Source organism: Mobula birostris, chromosome 1 (assembly GCF_030028105.1).
Source record: "Mobula birostris isolate sMobBir1 chromosome 1, sMobBir1.hap1, whole genome shotgun sequence".
In the NCBI taxonomy this organism is placed as follows: Eukaryota; Metazoa; Chordata; class Chondrichthyes; order Myliobatiformes; family Myliobatidae; genus Mobula; species Mobula birostris.
This window is the reverse complement of record NC_092370.1, coordinates 144,357,994-144,373,622: the sequence shown is the minus strand read 5'-3', so window position 1 is coordinate 144,373,622 and position 15,629 is coordinate 144,357,994. Positions and strand designations below refer to the sequence as shown.

The window sequence follows — 15,629 nt, the reverse complement described above, 5'->3', positions numbered from 1 at the left end:
GAGAACTGAACCAATCACACCCGTGGATGATCTGCCATGGACCAAGGGCTGTGTATTGGAAAACGGAGGCATTACCACAGCCGAAACACTTGATAAGACATTTTTGAAGAGCAGATTTTACACCTTTCAAAAATATTTTAGGTGTTGATATATTTTAAGTAGCTTTTGTATTAAGTATCTTTGAAAGCTACCACAATACGACTGTAAATATGTTTCTGAAATTTTCCTCTCTTATTCATAAATTAACTGCCATTATTTTTAAATTTGTCCCACAACTTAGGTTTTTTATAATGAGAAATTGTTCAATGAGTCCAAATTCCAGGTCACAGTTTGCTATGACAAAAAGGTTTTATTTCCTATAGGTTAATGCAGTTCACCCATTATTGCTAGATAAATTGAAGCAATCTTGGTTATATCTTAACTTTCTTTCTCAAAGACTTATCTCAAGATTTAATACTGGAGATCACTATGTCTGATACTGATATTTACTGTCACTAGAGCAGGGGTTTCCAACCAGACCCTCGGTTATTGGTAGGGGTCCATGGTATAAAAGAGTTTGGGAACCCCTGCATTAGAGTGAAGTCATAGAGTTGTGTAGAGTGAAGACAATTTGTCCATGCTGACCAAATTGTGCCCCAGAACTATTCCCATTTGCCTGCATTTGGCCAACATCCATCTAAACCCTACCCGTGATGACCAGAACTGCACACACTATTCCATGTGCAGACTTACCAATGTGTAATATAGCTATTTTCTGCACTCATACTCAATGCGATAATGGTAAGCAAGCATGCCAAATACCTCCTTTACCACCCTGTCTAGCAGTGTCTCCACTTCCGGGGAACTAAGTACTTACACCCTTAGGTCTGCCCGATCTACAACATTTCCCAGTGTCCTGCCATTTACTGTGCAAGTCCTCCCTTAGTGTACCTTTCAAGAATTCATCACTTTGCTCTTGTCGGATTTAAATTCCATATGCCATTTTTTGGCCCACTTCCCCAGATGATCTTGACCTTACTGGATTTTCAGATATCACTCTTTACCACCAATCTTGGTCATCTACAATCTCCCTAACCATGCCAGCTACTTTGGCATTCAAGGTATTAATATAAATGACAAACTACAATGGACCCAGCACTGATCCCTATGGCACAGCACTAGTTACGGGTTTCCATTCTGAAAAACAGCTCTGCCCTATTGCCCTCAGACTCTTTACGCTAAACTAATTTTATTTATCCCGTTGTCCAGCTCACCTGGATCCCCTGTGATTTCACCTTCTAGACCAGACTATCTTGTGGGGCTTTGCTGAAATCCATATCTCCTGCTCTGCCCTCAGCAATCCTTTTCGTGACTGCTTCAAAAACCTCCTCTGCTTCAAGAGACACAAATCTTCCCCATACCTTTGAAACTCTTCATACCATGCATACCATGGATTGAAATCTTAGTGACTAATGAAGCAGAAATGACAGAAACATGGTACCTCTTGAATATTGGCATATTCAAGCAGCACAGCTGCATTATCTAACAATACAAGATTAGACACTGCCAGTTAATGTGCTAGTAGTAACAAGTTTAATAAATGGACCGCCACAAAAATATTGAGATTTTTTTTTTCAGTCTTTTAAACTGGAAGATGGGCGAGTCATTAGCTTCATAGCAATTACATTCTTTCAAGATAAAAGTGCAGAGACCAGCTCTTTCTCTTGCCCAGTTATCAAGGTCTGAAATTTAGTTACTGGTTGGAATGTTTACACAATGCGTTTCTGATAGACGTACAGTTGTCCTGTGAGTGTACATTCTCTCCAAAAGTTAAAATAATATTTTCTTATTGACCTGAACTGTCTGTGAACATATGAGTATGGAATAAATATACTTGACAAGTTATTTATTTTTGTTGAGGCAGTGACCAGTGTGCTTTATTGAGAAAAATCCATTTTATATTTGTATCTTTTCTTTGACTTGATTACCAACCAATATTGAGGAGCATTCAACCATTATTGCCATTCTATGTATATAAAAAAGCAAGAACCTGACTTCACATTAATTTAGATCCACATTGGAGATTCTGTTGTCATTTCCCCTTGCGCCCCTTGCAGAAGGTAGTGTAGTGGTTAGCACAACACTCCACAGTAGCAGCGATCCGGGTTCAATTCCTGCTGCTGTCCTGTAAAGAGTTTGTACATTCTCCCCGTGACCGTGTGGGTTTCCACTGGTTTCCTCCCACAGTCCTGGATGGTGAGTTAATTAGTCTGTAAATTGTTCCATGATTAGGCTAGGATTAAATCAGGGGATTGCTGGGCAGCGTGACTCGAAGGGCCGGAAGGGCCTATTCCAGGCAGTAACTCAGTAAACAAATAATCCTGAATTTCACTCAATCAGGTCGCAGAACTATATAAAAAGTGGTAATTATATTCTCATTTACTTCCCCACTGGGTGTTTGAACCTTGTTAAAATTTACCATTGAGTGCCCTATTAGAATATGATTCCTGCACTCTTTCAATGGAAGAAATACACAATTTATCCGGTAAATGCAGACAACAACCTGGTGAAATGCAGGTAGGCTTTTCAGATTTAAATCTGTCCTGCAATCAGTACAATGATGCCCTAAGTGTGATCTAATTCCAGAGACTCACCTTCATGACATAACCTCCAGCAAGCAACTGGCATTACTGCCCCATTCCCCTCACAAAATGTTGCAGTGACCTCCATCTTTGCTTAATGCATATTACCAGCACATGCAAATAAATAAAATCTCCTCCAATGTAAAGCTGTGAATAATTATCACCAACTTCAAGCACGGTCTACTTTGTTAAGTATTGCAGTGAATAAATCTTACTGAGAACTTAGTTCACTTCAAGTTTAGGGAGACATTTTGGTTTCCTTACATTACAGACACAAAGATTCACTTTATTTGTCACATGCACATTGAAACATCGAAATATACGGTGAAATGCATCGTTTGCATCAGCATCAAACGCTGCCACCACAGCATGCCCACAGCTATTACACTTAACATCTTTGGAATGTGGGAGGAAACCAGAGCCAGGGGAGACATGGTCACAGGGAGACTGTTCAGTCCTTACAGACAGTGGCGGAAATCGAATCTGATCTTCAGAACACTGGTACTGCATTGTGCTACACTGATTACTACACTATTGTGTTATGGAAGGAAGTTCAGTGATGTTGTTATCCAGAGCTTCAGTCAAACAGATTGCAAACTGCACGCAGGTCAACTGGATTTCTTAGCAGGTTTGAATTACCCTCATATATATTGCATCCCACTATAATCCAGTCAGGAAATTAATAACTTACTAACATTTAATAACTGAACCTCATTAATTATGCTTCACAAGAGTATCATCAAACAAAATTTATTTCCGTATCAAGTAAGGAGATGTTGGTAAGAGTCTTTTTAGGACCATCGTAAAGCAGGACATGGTGCACGTCCATGCTGACCTATTTGCCCACATTAGGACCATATCCTTCAAAGACATTCCCATTCAATTACTCTACCTGTCTAAAAGCCTCTTAAGTGTTGTGATGATAGCTGATTTAACCACTTCCTTTGGCAGCGACTTCCACATATCAACTATCCTTTATGCAATAAACAAACTTACCCTTTAATCCCCCTTTAAAATCCCCTTCCTCTGAATTTAAACCCTCACCTTGATGTACCTAAAATGGGGAAAAGATTGTATTTACTCCCTCTATACCTCTTATAACTTGATATGCCTCTTATCAGGTAAACTTAACTCCATCTGGTCAAAGGTGGGATGATTCAATCAGTGGAATGAGCCGATGTTTTGAGTGTCAGAAGGATGGAAGGAAATAACATTGCAATAGCGTGGATGGATTTGAAATCATGGGCGACAATTTCAAAATTTGCTTATTTTGAAGCTAATGTGAGCAATGGGGAAACATAACTGGGTGTGAACTACACAGGGCGGAGAGCAGAATGTTTGAATACCTCAAGCTTATAGAAACTGAAAGAAGGGAGGCTGCTGGAATTGCTTTGGAATAGTTGTGTATTAAGGTAACTAGAACATGAATGAAAGCTCCAGAATTAAACTTTTCATCAGAATGTTTAATATTGCTTTTGTTAGTATATTTCAGTATTGCACAAGCATCTCAGTCACCAGAAAGGTCAAGATTCAGAGAGACTCAAGGATTTCCCTTCATGACACTATTGAAGAGGAATCAACAAGGTCAACAAATTCCAAATATACACAAACCACAGGACTTAATCCTCCCTACTCCAATACAAGAACCTATGCAAATATGACCAGGCCACTCAGTCACTCAAACCCGATTCACCTTCCAAAATGATCATGGCTAACAACACACACAAAATGCTGGAGGAACTCAGTAGGTCAGGCAGCATCTATGAAAATGAATAAACAGTCGATGGGTCAGGCTAAGACAGGAAAGGAAGGGGGAAGATGCCAGAATAAAAAGGTGGGGGGAAGGGAATGAGGACAAGCTGGAAGGTGAGGGCACTTCCTCCCTCACCTCCATTCAGGGCCCTAAAGAGTCCCTCCAGGTGAGGCAACACTTGACCTCTGAATCTGTTAGGGTCGTCTATTGCATCTAGTGCTCCTGATGCAGCCACCCCTACATTGTTGAGACGGGACATAAATTGGGGAATGTTTTGTTGAGCACCTCCGCTCCATCTGCCAAAAGCAAAATTTCTGGGTTTCCAACCATGTTAGTTCAAACCTGCATTTGATATGTTTGTCCTGCAATGATGAAGCCAGATCAGGTTGGAGGAGCAACACCTCATATTCCATCTAGGTAGCCTCCAACCTGATGATATGAACATTGATTTCTCCTTCAAGTAATTTCATTTTCTCTTTTTTTCTTTTCTCTTCCCCCTTCTGCCTTCTATTGCCCACTTGGCCTCTTACCCTTACCTCACCTTCCTATCACCTCCCCATGGAGCTGCTCCTTCTTCCCTTTCTCCCATGGTCCACTGTCAGATTCCTTATACTCCAGCCCTTTACCTTTCCCACCCACCTGGCTTCACCTATCACCTTCAAGTTTATAAGTTTAATTACCATTTCAATCATACCCTAACACAGGCAAATTAAACCGTGTTACTCTTGAGGCAAGGTGGAAAGTACAGAACCAACAGTCACACACAGCACAAGGTGCATACAGCTCAAGTAAGATAGCAGTAAAATACAGGCACACAAAAAAAGTCCGTCGCTGAGTCCATGGGCGTTGCAGCTGAATGAGTCACACTGGAGGGCAGCACCAGCCCCAGCACGGAGGCTGCACCAGCTGCCTCTATCACTCCAGTGGAACGCAGCAACTTCGACGCCTCTCTCCTGGGTGGCTGCAAACAGGTGACACTGCGGCTTGATGCCTAGTCCTTGCTATGACTGAGACCGTGAAGCTCCCCCCACTGTCCATCCTACCATCTGCCAATAAACCAGTGAATCCAGCTTGCAGCAATTCCACATTAACAATGTCCAACAGGGTTTTGCATTCACAAAACAATCACTCGGTGTTAGGCCGCACACTACATTCGCACATCAACACCGACTCTCTGACACAAACAGCAGCACAATCCACACCAAGTCCAGATCCTTCAGCTTCTCTGCCAACAAGCAACTCGCTGATGGGGTACACCTGAAGTACTTTAAGTTTTTAATGTCCAGCAAGATCTTGCAAGCACAAAAAATACATTTAAGAAAAGTCAATAACACCTTTGGTTGCCTCTGTAAAAGCCACTGCATCCGAGCATGCTGCTATCTTACCTTCTAGCTTGTCCTCCTTTCCTTCCCCCCACCTTTTTATTCTGGTAACTTCCTCCTTCCTTTTCTGTCTTGTCTTGGCCTGAAACATCGTTCCCATAGATGCTGCCTGACCTGCTGTGTTACTCTGGAGTTCCAGCATCTGCAGAATTTCCTGTTTATCATCATGGCTCATCTACATTAGGCTTTTTCTCTTCTACCATGCCAGTTGCCTACAGCCCTCAATTCCTCAAGCAATCAAAATTTATCCCGTTTAATTCACTGACCTCCTCGCTACCTGCAAATGCTCCTCCCGTTATTTTCTACCACATACATCTTAAACTTTCAGTTCTGCTATCAGCAGATGCTTCACAATAAACCTCCTCACACTTTTCCTCAGTCGTCAAACTTTTGATGTTTCCCGCTTGACTCTGTTTTCACTCCAGTCCTTATTCCTCTCCCTTGTCACTCTCCTCTCATCTCATTCAACAAATATTTCTGTGATAACTTGGTGTGTGAGGAGTGTTTTAGGAATCCTGTAGAAATACAGAAGCTGTTTTATTCCTTTCTTTATCAGTTTTCTCCCAAATTTTGTGGAAGTTTTGTGCTATTGCCTGCATACTAGTCCACAAACTACTTTCTCTGCAGATGCAGGTAGACAGCCATTGTTCCTGTCTTGAGATCCAGTGGTAAAAGTCAGTATGTTATTCATCTGTTAGAGATTATCATAGACACACTTTATTCTAAACAAATGACACATGGTATAGTTTTAGCTGATGAGGGGAGAAGTCTCTGAATTATGGCCTGACACAGAAATCATTTTCTTGGAGCTAACTAGAGCATGGAGGCCTTTAATAATTCCTCAGCTGCTCCCAACTTCCATAATAGGCTGAAAAGTATATTTTATATAGTGTACAGCAACACAATCTCACTGTTTCAGACAGCAGATAATGGAAAAGAGTTTGAGGCAAAGTGCAAAGTATGTACAGTACTGAAAGTGGTAGATAACTCTGCAAGTGGTCATGAATTTCATCACCAAGATTGACCTTACTGCAAAGAGCTTCTGGCGAAACAGCTTCTTCATCAAATTGTCATCACTCAGGCTCCGAGCAAGACATCAGTGCAGTGAGTCTGATAAACAACTGAATATGAGTAAATTACATTTGGATAAAAACTTTTGGATAAAAATATAAAGGAATAAACATTTGAACAGACAAGTTCTTCTCTTATAAAAATATTTGCTTTTCTTTACTGAACATACAAAGAGAATTTATCTCCTGAGGGCTATATTGTTGCAAATCCTATTCTCTTCCATTCTTAGTCTCCACAGCACTTTGTTTTCTTAATTCTTAAAGGAAGCTCAAGCACCACACAACAGATCTTCTGCTTGGTGTGTCTGCCTCAGGAACACTTCCAGCTGCTGAATTACACAAATATTCAATTATCAGTTCTCCATAAAATCTGGAGAAGGATCCCTTCTTCCATATATGGAAGGCTCTGGAGCAGGGTCAATTATCTGCTGCATGTCACATGATTTAATTCTCTGGAGCTCACTGGTCTTTCTGGAGCCAGTCCCAGCTTTCTTCACTGTCCTTCCTGTTCTTCTCAGCTTCAATGATTTCTTTGTACCTTCGGCGAAAGAAGCCCATCTAGTCAAAAGAGAAAAGCAAGATGTATCAGGATCCAAAATAAATACACGTAGTTTTGGAATAACTTACTAGATCTTCGTTTTGGCAAATGTAATTATGATCAGTGTTGGACTTTTACCCCTTGCACAATGTGATTTATTTTGTACTTAATCATCATCAGAGATTATTATGTTTTAATCCACCGACACCAGTATCATCAAATTCACTGGGCAGTGAGTGAGTCTGAGGCTACGTCCACATTAGACCAGATAAATCTGTAACCGAAGCTTTTTCTCTTCGTTTTGACCCTCCGTCCACACTGAAACAGGGTTTTCCTCTCCCGAAAATGGAGCTTTTCTAAAACACTCTCCAGAGTGTTTAAATCTGAAAACGCCGGTTGGGCATTGTAGTGTGTACGGGGTAACCAGAAGTTTTAAAAAACCTGTCGTCCTTTTCATCAGTGAAGAGACTATGGCTGTAGGAAATGTTTCCAAGGCGACCCCACTGTGGGAGTGGGGAAGACGTTGGTGGGGCCACCCAGGGGTCTGTGTGTCCGTATGTGTAGCTATTGTAGTGGCTGTGAGGCTGGTATTGTGGCGGTGAAAAGTACTGGAGGGGAGCCATCATATTCCTCATCATTGCAAATCCCTCTGCAACAGAGTTAGTTTTTCATAAACACAAAATACTCTGCAGATGCTGGGGTCAAAGCAACACTCACAACACGCTGGAGGAACCCAGCAGGTCGGGCAGCATCAGTGGAAATGATCAGTCAACGTTTCGGGCCGGAACCCTTCATCAGGACTGTAGAGGGCAGGGGCAGAGGCCCTATAAAGAAGGTGGGGGGAGGGTGGGAAGGAGAAGGCTGGTAGGTTCCAGGTGAAAAACCAGTTAGGGGAAAGATAAAGGGGTGGGGGAGGGGAAGTCGGGAGGTGATAGGCAGGCAAGGTGAAGAAAGAATAGGGGAAAACACAATGGGTAGTAGAAGGAGGCGGAATCATGAGGGAGGTAATGGGCAGCTCAGGGAGGGGGCAAAGTGACATAGGGATAGAGGAAGGAAGGGGGAGGGAATTACCGGAAGTTGGAGAATTCTATGTTCACACCAAGGGGCTGGAGACTACCTAGACGGTATATGAGGCGTTGCTCCTCCAACCTGAAATTAGCCTCATCATGGCAGTAGAGGTGGCCATGTATGGACATATCTGAATGGGAGTGGGAAGCAGAGTTGAAGTGGGTGGCTACTGGGAGATCCTGTTTTGGTGGACAGAGCCGAGGTGCTCGACGAAGCGGTCCCCCAATCTGTGTCGGGTTTCACCGATGTAGAGGAGGACGCACCGGGAGCACCGGATGCAATAGATGACCCCAACAGACTCACAAGTGAAGTGTTGCCTCACCTGGAAGGACTGTCTGGGGCCCTGAATGGTGGCAAGAGAGGAGGTGTAGGGACAGGTGTAGCACTTGGGCTGACAGGGATAAGTGCCGGGTGGGAGATCTGTGGGGAGGGACGTGTGGATCAGGGAGCCGCGGAGGGACCGATCCCTGCGGAAAGCAGAGAGGGGTGGAGAGGGAAAGACGTGCTTAGTGGTGGGGTCCTGTTGAAGGTGGCGAAAGTTGCGGAGGATAATGGGCTGGATCTGGAAGCTGGTGGGGTGGTAGGTAAGGACAAGGGGAACTCTGTCCCTGTTGTGGTGGCGGGAGGATGGGGTGAGAGCCGAAGTGCGGGAAATGGAGGAGATGCGGGTGAGGGCACCATTGATGACAGCAGAAGGGAAACCACGATCCTTAAAGAAAGAAGACATTTGAGATGTCCTGGAACGGAAAACCTCATCCTGGGAGCAGATGCGGCAGAGACGGAGGAACTGGGAATAGGGAATGGTATTTTTGCATGTGGCGGGGTGGGAAGAGGTATAGTTGAGGTAGTTATGAGAGTCAGTGGGCTTGTAGAAGATGTCGGTGGACAGTCTGTCTCCAGAGATGGAGACCGAGAGATCGAGAAAGGGGAGAGAAGTGTCCGAGATAGACCAAGTGAATTTGAGGACTGGGTGGAAGTTGGAAGTAAAGTCGATGAAATTGACGAGCTCAGCATGGGTGCAGGAAGCAGCACCAATGTAGTCGTCAATGTACCAAAGGAAAAGTTGGGGAGCAATACCAGAATAGGTTTGGAGCACAGACTGTTCCACATAACCAACGAAGAGGAAGGCATAGCTAGGGCCCATGCGAGTTCCCATAGCTACACCCTTGGTCTGAAGAAAGTGCGAAGAGCCAAAAGAGAAGTTACTGAGTGTAAGAACCAGTTCCGCCAACCGGAGGAGGGTAGTGGTGGTGGGGAACTGGTGAGGTCTATTATCCAGAAAGTAGCGGAGGGCTTTGAGGCCTTCTTGATGAGGAATGGAGGTGTATAGGGATTGGACATCCATAGTGAAAATGAAGCGGTCGGGACCGGGGAACTGGAAGTTATTGAAGAGGTGGAGAGCATGGGATGTATCCCGGATGTAGGTGGGGAGGGACTGAACTGTGGGTGACAAAATGGAGTCCAGGTAGGCAGATACAAGTTCGGTGGGACAGGAGCAGGCAGAAACTATGGGTCTACCGGGGCAGTCAGGCTTGTGGATCTTGGGGAGGAGATAAAACCAAGTGGTACAGGGTGTGGGAATTATGAGTTTAGCGGCTGAGGATGGAAGGTCTCCAGAGTTGATAAGGGCCGTGATGGTACAGGAGACAATGGTTTGATGTTTTTTGGTGGGCTCCTGTTCCAGGGGTAAGTAAATATAAAGAAGGTACCTGGTTTTTCACCTGGTACCTACTAGCCTTCTCCTTCCCACCCTCCCCCCACCTTCTTTATAGGGCCTCTGCCCCTTCCCTCTACAGTCCTGACAAAGAGTTCCGGCCCAAAACGTCGACTGATCATTTCCAAGGATGCTGCCCAACTTGCTGAGTTCCTCCAGCGTGTTGTCAGAGTTAGTTTTTCAACGTTCATCGTCTGCCGGGTCATACTGTCCGTGAACTCCCTGTCGGTTGCCTCCATACGCTCCAGTATTTTCTTTTAGTTTTAAGTCCTCCTGCGCGACAGCCAACAGCTGTCCGTCGTTTGGCAATTTCCTTTTAAGTTTTTCTAGTCTGTAACTGGATAAACGCGCACCAAGTACAGGTCCACAATCCCTTATCCAAAATCCTTGGGGCCAGTTGCATTTCGGAATTCAGAATTTTTCAGATTTCAGGACCCCCCCCCCCATAACAAAAAACACGTATGCTCAAGTCCCTTATTTAACCTGTCTCAGTGCGGTGGACTTTAAGACCCAGCAGCGCACCAAACCTACGCACATCCTCCCGTATACTTTAAATCATCTCTAGATTATTTATAATACCTAATACAATGTAACTGCTATGTAAATAGTTGTTATACTGTATTGTTTAGAGAATAAAGACAAGAAGAAATTTTATTTCCAGCAAAAACATTCAATAAAACATAAAAATATACAGCTTCAAACAAACCAAATCAAACACATGGTAAATGACTTATTGGAATAAATGTAGAACATCACTGTCACTGTCACTATAAAACTTCAGTAACTTGTCTTTCTGTTTATTTAAATCATATACAGTGGTAGTTCCGACTCTATTTTCTTCAGTAAGACGCTACACAGACACACCACGGTCAAGTTTCTACAATAACTCCACTTTCCGCGTTATTGATAATGATAAATGTTTCCTTCTCTTTTTCTCATTGTTACCCATAGGGTATCTGCAGCTCTTTTTGACAATTAAACACAAAGTCCAGTGAACACAAAATATCAGGAAAAGCAAATGCACGTGTAACCAGTATGAGCGCTGAGCCACAACTGACGTCTGGCAGCCTCTGCTAGTGCTGCCACGTCACACCTGAGTGACGCCAGCTGTCGGCGAGAAAAACTTCGGTTTTCGGAGTTTTTTGGATTTCAGAATTTCGGATAAAGGAATGTGCACCTGTATACCGTTTCCTCTTCACTTGTTTTCTGTAGATGTGTCCTGCGCGTGCCCAGTAGGAGGAGATTCGCCCAAATACCCGTTTTAATGTGGACGGAGGTATTTTCAAAAACGCCTGGTGTGGACGCCTATTGTTTTTACGAGAAACCGGCATTTTCAAAATTATCCATTCTAGTGTGGACGTAGCCTGAGTGACTCATGTTGATGTTGCATTCATCCCAGGAAACCTTAGTGAACCTATTCCTTTACACAAGGTCAACTGAAGTGACCTTTAAAGGCAGAATATCTGTGTATTGCCAGGAACACCGAGCATGAAGGGTCTGTGAGGAACAGTTATTTTACATCACCTTCATCAAGTTCAAATTTAAGTAAAATCAGTTAGATCACTGACAAAATGGAGACTGTGTTGGCAACAATCATCATGTGATCATGAGAAAACATAAATGAGAAGCAAAATATTAGTGGCCAATATTTTGTGCAGTGATTATGGAATGAGTTGCCAGGTCATATGGTGCATATGAGCTCAATATCAACGTTTTAGAGACGTTTGGATTGGTACATGGATGGTAGGGGTAAGAAAGGCTCTGGTCCCAGTGCAGGTCGATGGGGGTAGGCAGTTTAAATGGTTTGGCACAGACTAGATGGGCCAAAGAGCCTGTTTTTGTGCTGTACTCTCCTATGACTCTATGACTTTAATACTATTAATGGTATCTAGAAATTTGTCTCCTGTCATCAGCACTAAATGTGTTATACTGTAGCGGCCACTTAAAATTAAGCACTGCAATTTACAAAATCCTAAACTAAACATGAACATTAACTGTTATTTTATATTGAGTTTTGTGGTAAATGAGCAGACTGGTTTATGCCACAATTCCAGTAGAATGGTAAACTTAACATGAAATATACGTCAGTGAATCAGTTCTCAGGTGCACTCCCTATGGGAGCAGCCAGAATTGTAAGCTCTCAACTTTGCCTGTTTTTGTTTATTTGTGGTTTGCTCTGGCTTACGTAAATCTCAACGATCATGCTGAAAACTTGAGGACATGTTCATGCCAGCAAGTCTCTCCTTTCAGCTGCTATTTTTTTATACAAGTCTAATTTAAACTTCTTACCAAAAGTTCACATTTTTGATAGCATTCACAGAGAGCAAGGGATGTGAAAGAACCTCCACAGCCCCTCTGCCTCAGGTGAAATCAGACCCCAACAACTAAGCCTGACATCTGGCCTCACTTTAAACTTATACAGGGAAATCTGATCTCAATTGAGGGAAAAGTTTAGGAACAGAACAATTTTCATGGTCCAAGCAATTTTCACCATTTCCGTAAATAATTGTTTGATCAGAACTGCTTTCTACCATAAATATTATTATATCCATAAAAATAAATCAAAGTGCAGCTTTGTTAAGTGTACAGGATTATTAACAGTTGTGGGGAACTGACACTAATTTTGAAAGGCTTTAAGCTTCTGTAATGTTTGATAATAACATTTTCTTTGAATTACCTACAAGGTAATTTTCTGATTTTATGCTTCCATTAGAAAATTAGCTTTCATGTCAAAAAGAAAAATATAAAGCTTTGAAATCTGAAATATAAACAGGCAGTGCTAGGAAATACAGTGTCAGCGCTAGAAACAGAAAAGATAAATTTTTGCAAATTCTCCAGAATGACACACTTTGGAGACGATTGAGAACTTGTAAAATATGGTCATGGGCTCATGCAGCACCCAGAATCTCCTGCCTACATTATTCATGAAGTACCTGTCTGTATTAACTCTGTTTACCAGCTTTCTCTGCCTTAGCAATTCAAATGCTTATCTAGATACTGAAATGTTGCTGAGAGTTTCACCATCCACCATCCTCTCAGCAGTACACTCCAAACTCAACCGTTCTCTTGGTAAAAGCAACATCTTCTCCAACCCCAAAAAAACATACATTTATTCCTTTTCTTAAACCTACACCCTCTGGTTACTGACAGCCCTGCTATGGGGGAAAGGTTTACTACTGGCCATCTTTTCAACCACCCCCCCTCCCTGAATAATTTTGGACACCTCTCTCAGATCCCACCCACACTCCAGCCTTCTCTACTCCAAGTAAAGAAAGCCATCTTCTTTTGACAGAAATGCTCCATCCCATGCAACATCTTGGTGAACGTACTCTGCAGGCAATCATGTCCTTTCTACATTGTGGTGACCAAAGCTGTGTAGATGTGGTCTCATCAATATTTTATAAACCGCACCACAACCTCCCACCTCATTATATTTGTTTTTATTTTATGTTCTGACTTATGAACATCAGCATTCATTACCACCATACTCAATTGTGCTGCCATCTTCCGGAAACATCATGTGGAAATGATACAGCAAAACTACACAGAACTGTTAGGGCATATTCTGAAGTTATGGTATATAGCAAATATCAATTTCAACAGTAAGCAGTCTTCAGACCTGAATGGGGATTGTAGATTGAATTTTAAATGGAGCTCAGAACAATGGTCTTCCTGGGGCTGCAGATTGGGGTTGATTTCAAACCAGGAAAACACCCATTCTCCTGAGATGTCTGCATATGCATGAATGCAGCTAGAGAGACAGAGGTGATTAATTGTGTGTGTGTGTGTGTGTGTGTGTGTGTGTGTGTGTGTGTGTGAGAGAGAGAGAGAGAGAGAATATGAATGAATGGATGAATTCAGGTGTTTGAAACTAAAAGAAAGCAGTATGAAAGCATTGTAACTATAGAAATTGTCCTGTTGTGACCTCTGTTCTTTAACATACAAACTGTGATGTAATATTAAATCAGGAGGTCTTTTCTTCCAAGAATGTCTCCAGTGTGACGCCTGCTTGTGGTCTGAAATAAAGACTGATATGCACCAGCTTCATTGTCTCTCTGGTATCTTCATTCACAGTCACAACAGGAACAAGGCTTTTAATGGACAGGTTGTTTGGTCAACATCTTCCAATTAAATAGTGTGGGGTGGGTGCAGTGGCGAGGAGAACTTTAGACAGTTAAGTGGAAAGGATGTAAGAAAACAGTGTAGGGTAGTAAAATGGAGGGCAGTAGCAAGACTGTGATAGGAAGAGAGAAAACATCCAGCTTTAAGAGTGCCCCTTCCACTAGATTCGAACAGGAAAGACTATTAATAAAAACTTCAAAGCTCTGTATCCGAATGTAGACAGCAAGGCAAATTGTTGGCACTGATAGAAATAACAACAAATGATTTTATAACCAATTCAAAGCAAGCAACAATGAGATTTAATGTTAACAGTTCGGAGGAAAGGCAGACATGGAGATGGTTAGCTGTGATAATAAATAATGATATCTCCAGTGAGAAATGATCTTGGCTCAAAGTATCAAAGTATTTCATCTGTTTTGGTGAAGTTTAAAAATAGCAATGAAAAAAGTCACTGCAGGAGTAGTCTAAAGGTCTTCCAACAGTAGCTATATTGTAGGATTGAATATAAATGAAGAAATAATGCAAGTGGAAGGAACTACAGTGATCGTGAGTACCTTTAACCTTCAAATAGATCAGACAAAACAAAGTGACAAAGTTAATCTTCAGAATGGATTCATGATTTTATTTGGAACTGTTTCTAAGAATTGCAGGGAACAGGCTGTTTCAGATTTGGGTATGTTAATAAGGGGTTAATTAATAGTACAGAACCCTCTAGGAACAATGATCATAATATCATAGGGTTTCATTTTGAGTTTGAAAGTGAGAAACATGGGGCCGAAACAGATGACTTAGCTTAAGGAGAGGCAGAAAGATTTAAAGGGAGGATTGGAAAAAACAGACAGGGAAAATAGATCATAATGTAAGTTGCTCATTGAGGTGTACTGTAATTAAGGAGTTGCTTCAGTGTTTTCAACAATGATATATTCCTTTGAGGTATAAAGATATGAAGGATGATCCAATCATGCCTAGGCAGGGAAGCCCAAGAAGGTCAATGATGTTAAAAGTCATAGAGTTGCCAAGCACATCCATGCAAACCTGTTTGCCCATCAATACTACTCCATTTGCCCACATTAGGGCAGTATCTCTCTATGCCTTGCATACTTATGTGTCTGTCTCAATATCTTTTAAACATGGTAATCTGATTCCAACACTTCCTTTGGCAGCATGTTCCAAATATTGCTGATTACTCTGTGTAAAAAAAACTTACCCCTCAGATGTCCCTTAAAACTATTTCTCACCATAAAATTATGTCATCTATTTACAGTAGATTCAGGCTAATTGGGCCATCGGTTAATCGGGGCAGCCACTTATTTCGGACAACTCTTAAAGAACAAAAACTAATTGAGAAAATAGCCAGGATT

The 15,629-nt window shown here is 42.2% G+C and overlaps 1 protein-coding gene across 1 annotated transcript in view; it reads right to left on the bottom strand.

The window, feature by feature from the left end:
- Positions 1-4,063: 4,063 nt before the first annotated feature.
- The window catches only part of itga9 (integrin, alpha 9), a 422,554-nt gene continuing 410,988 nt past the window's right edge, over positions 4,064-15,629 (bottom strand). Inside the window, exon 28 of the mRNA XM_072263117.1 lies at positions 4,064-7,384. Within this exon, the coding sequence (XP_072119218.1) occupies positions 7,286-7,384 (99 nt within the window). The 3' untranslated portion in view covers positions 4,064-7,285. The remainder of the gene's footprint in view (positions 7,385-15,629) is intronic.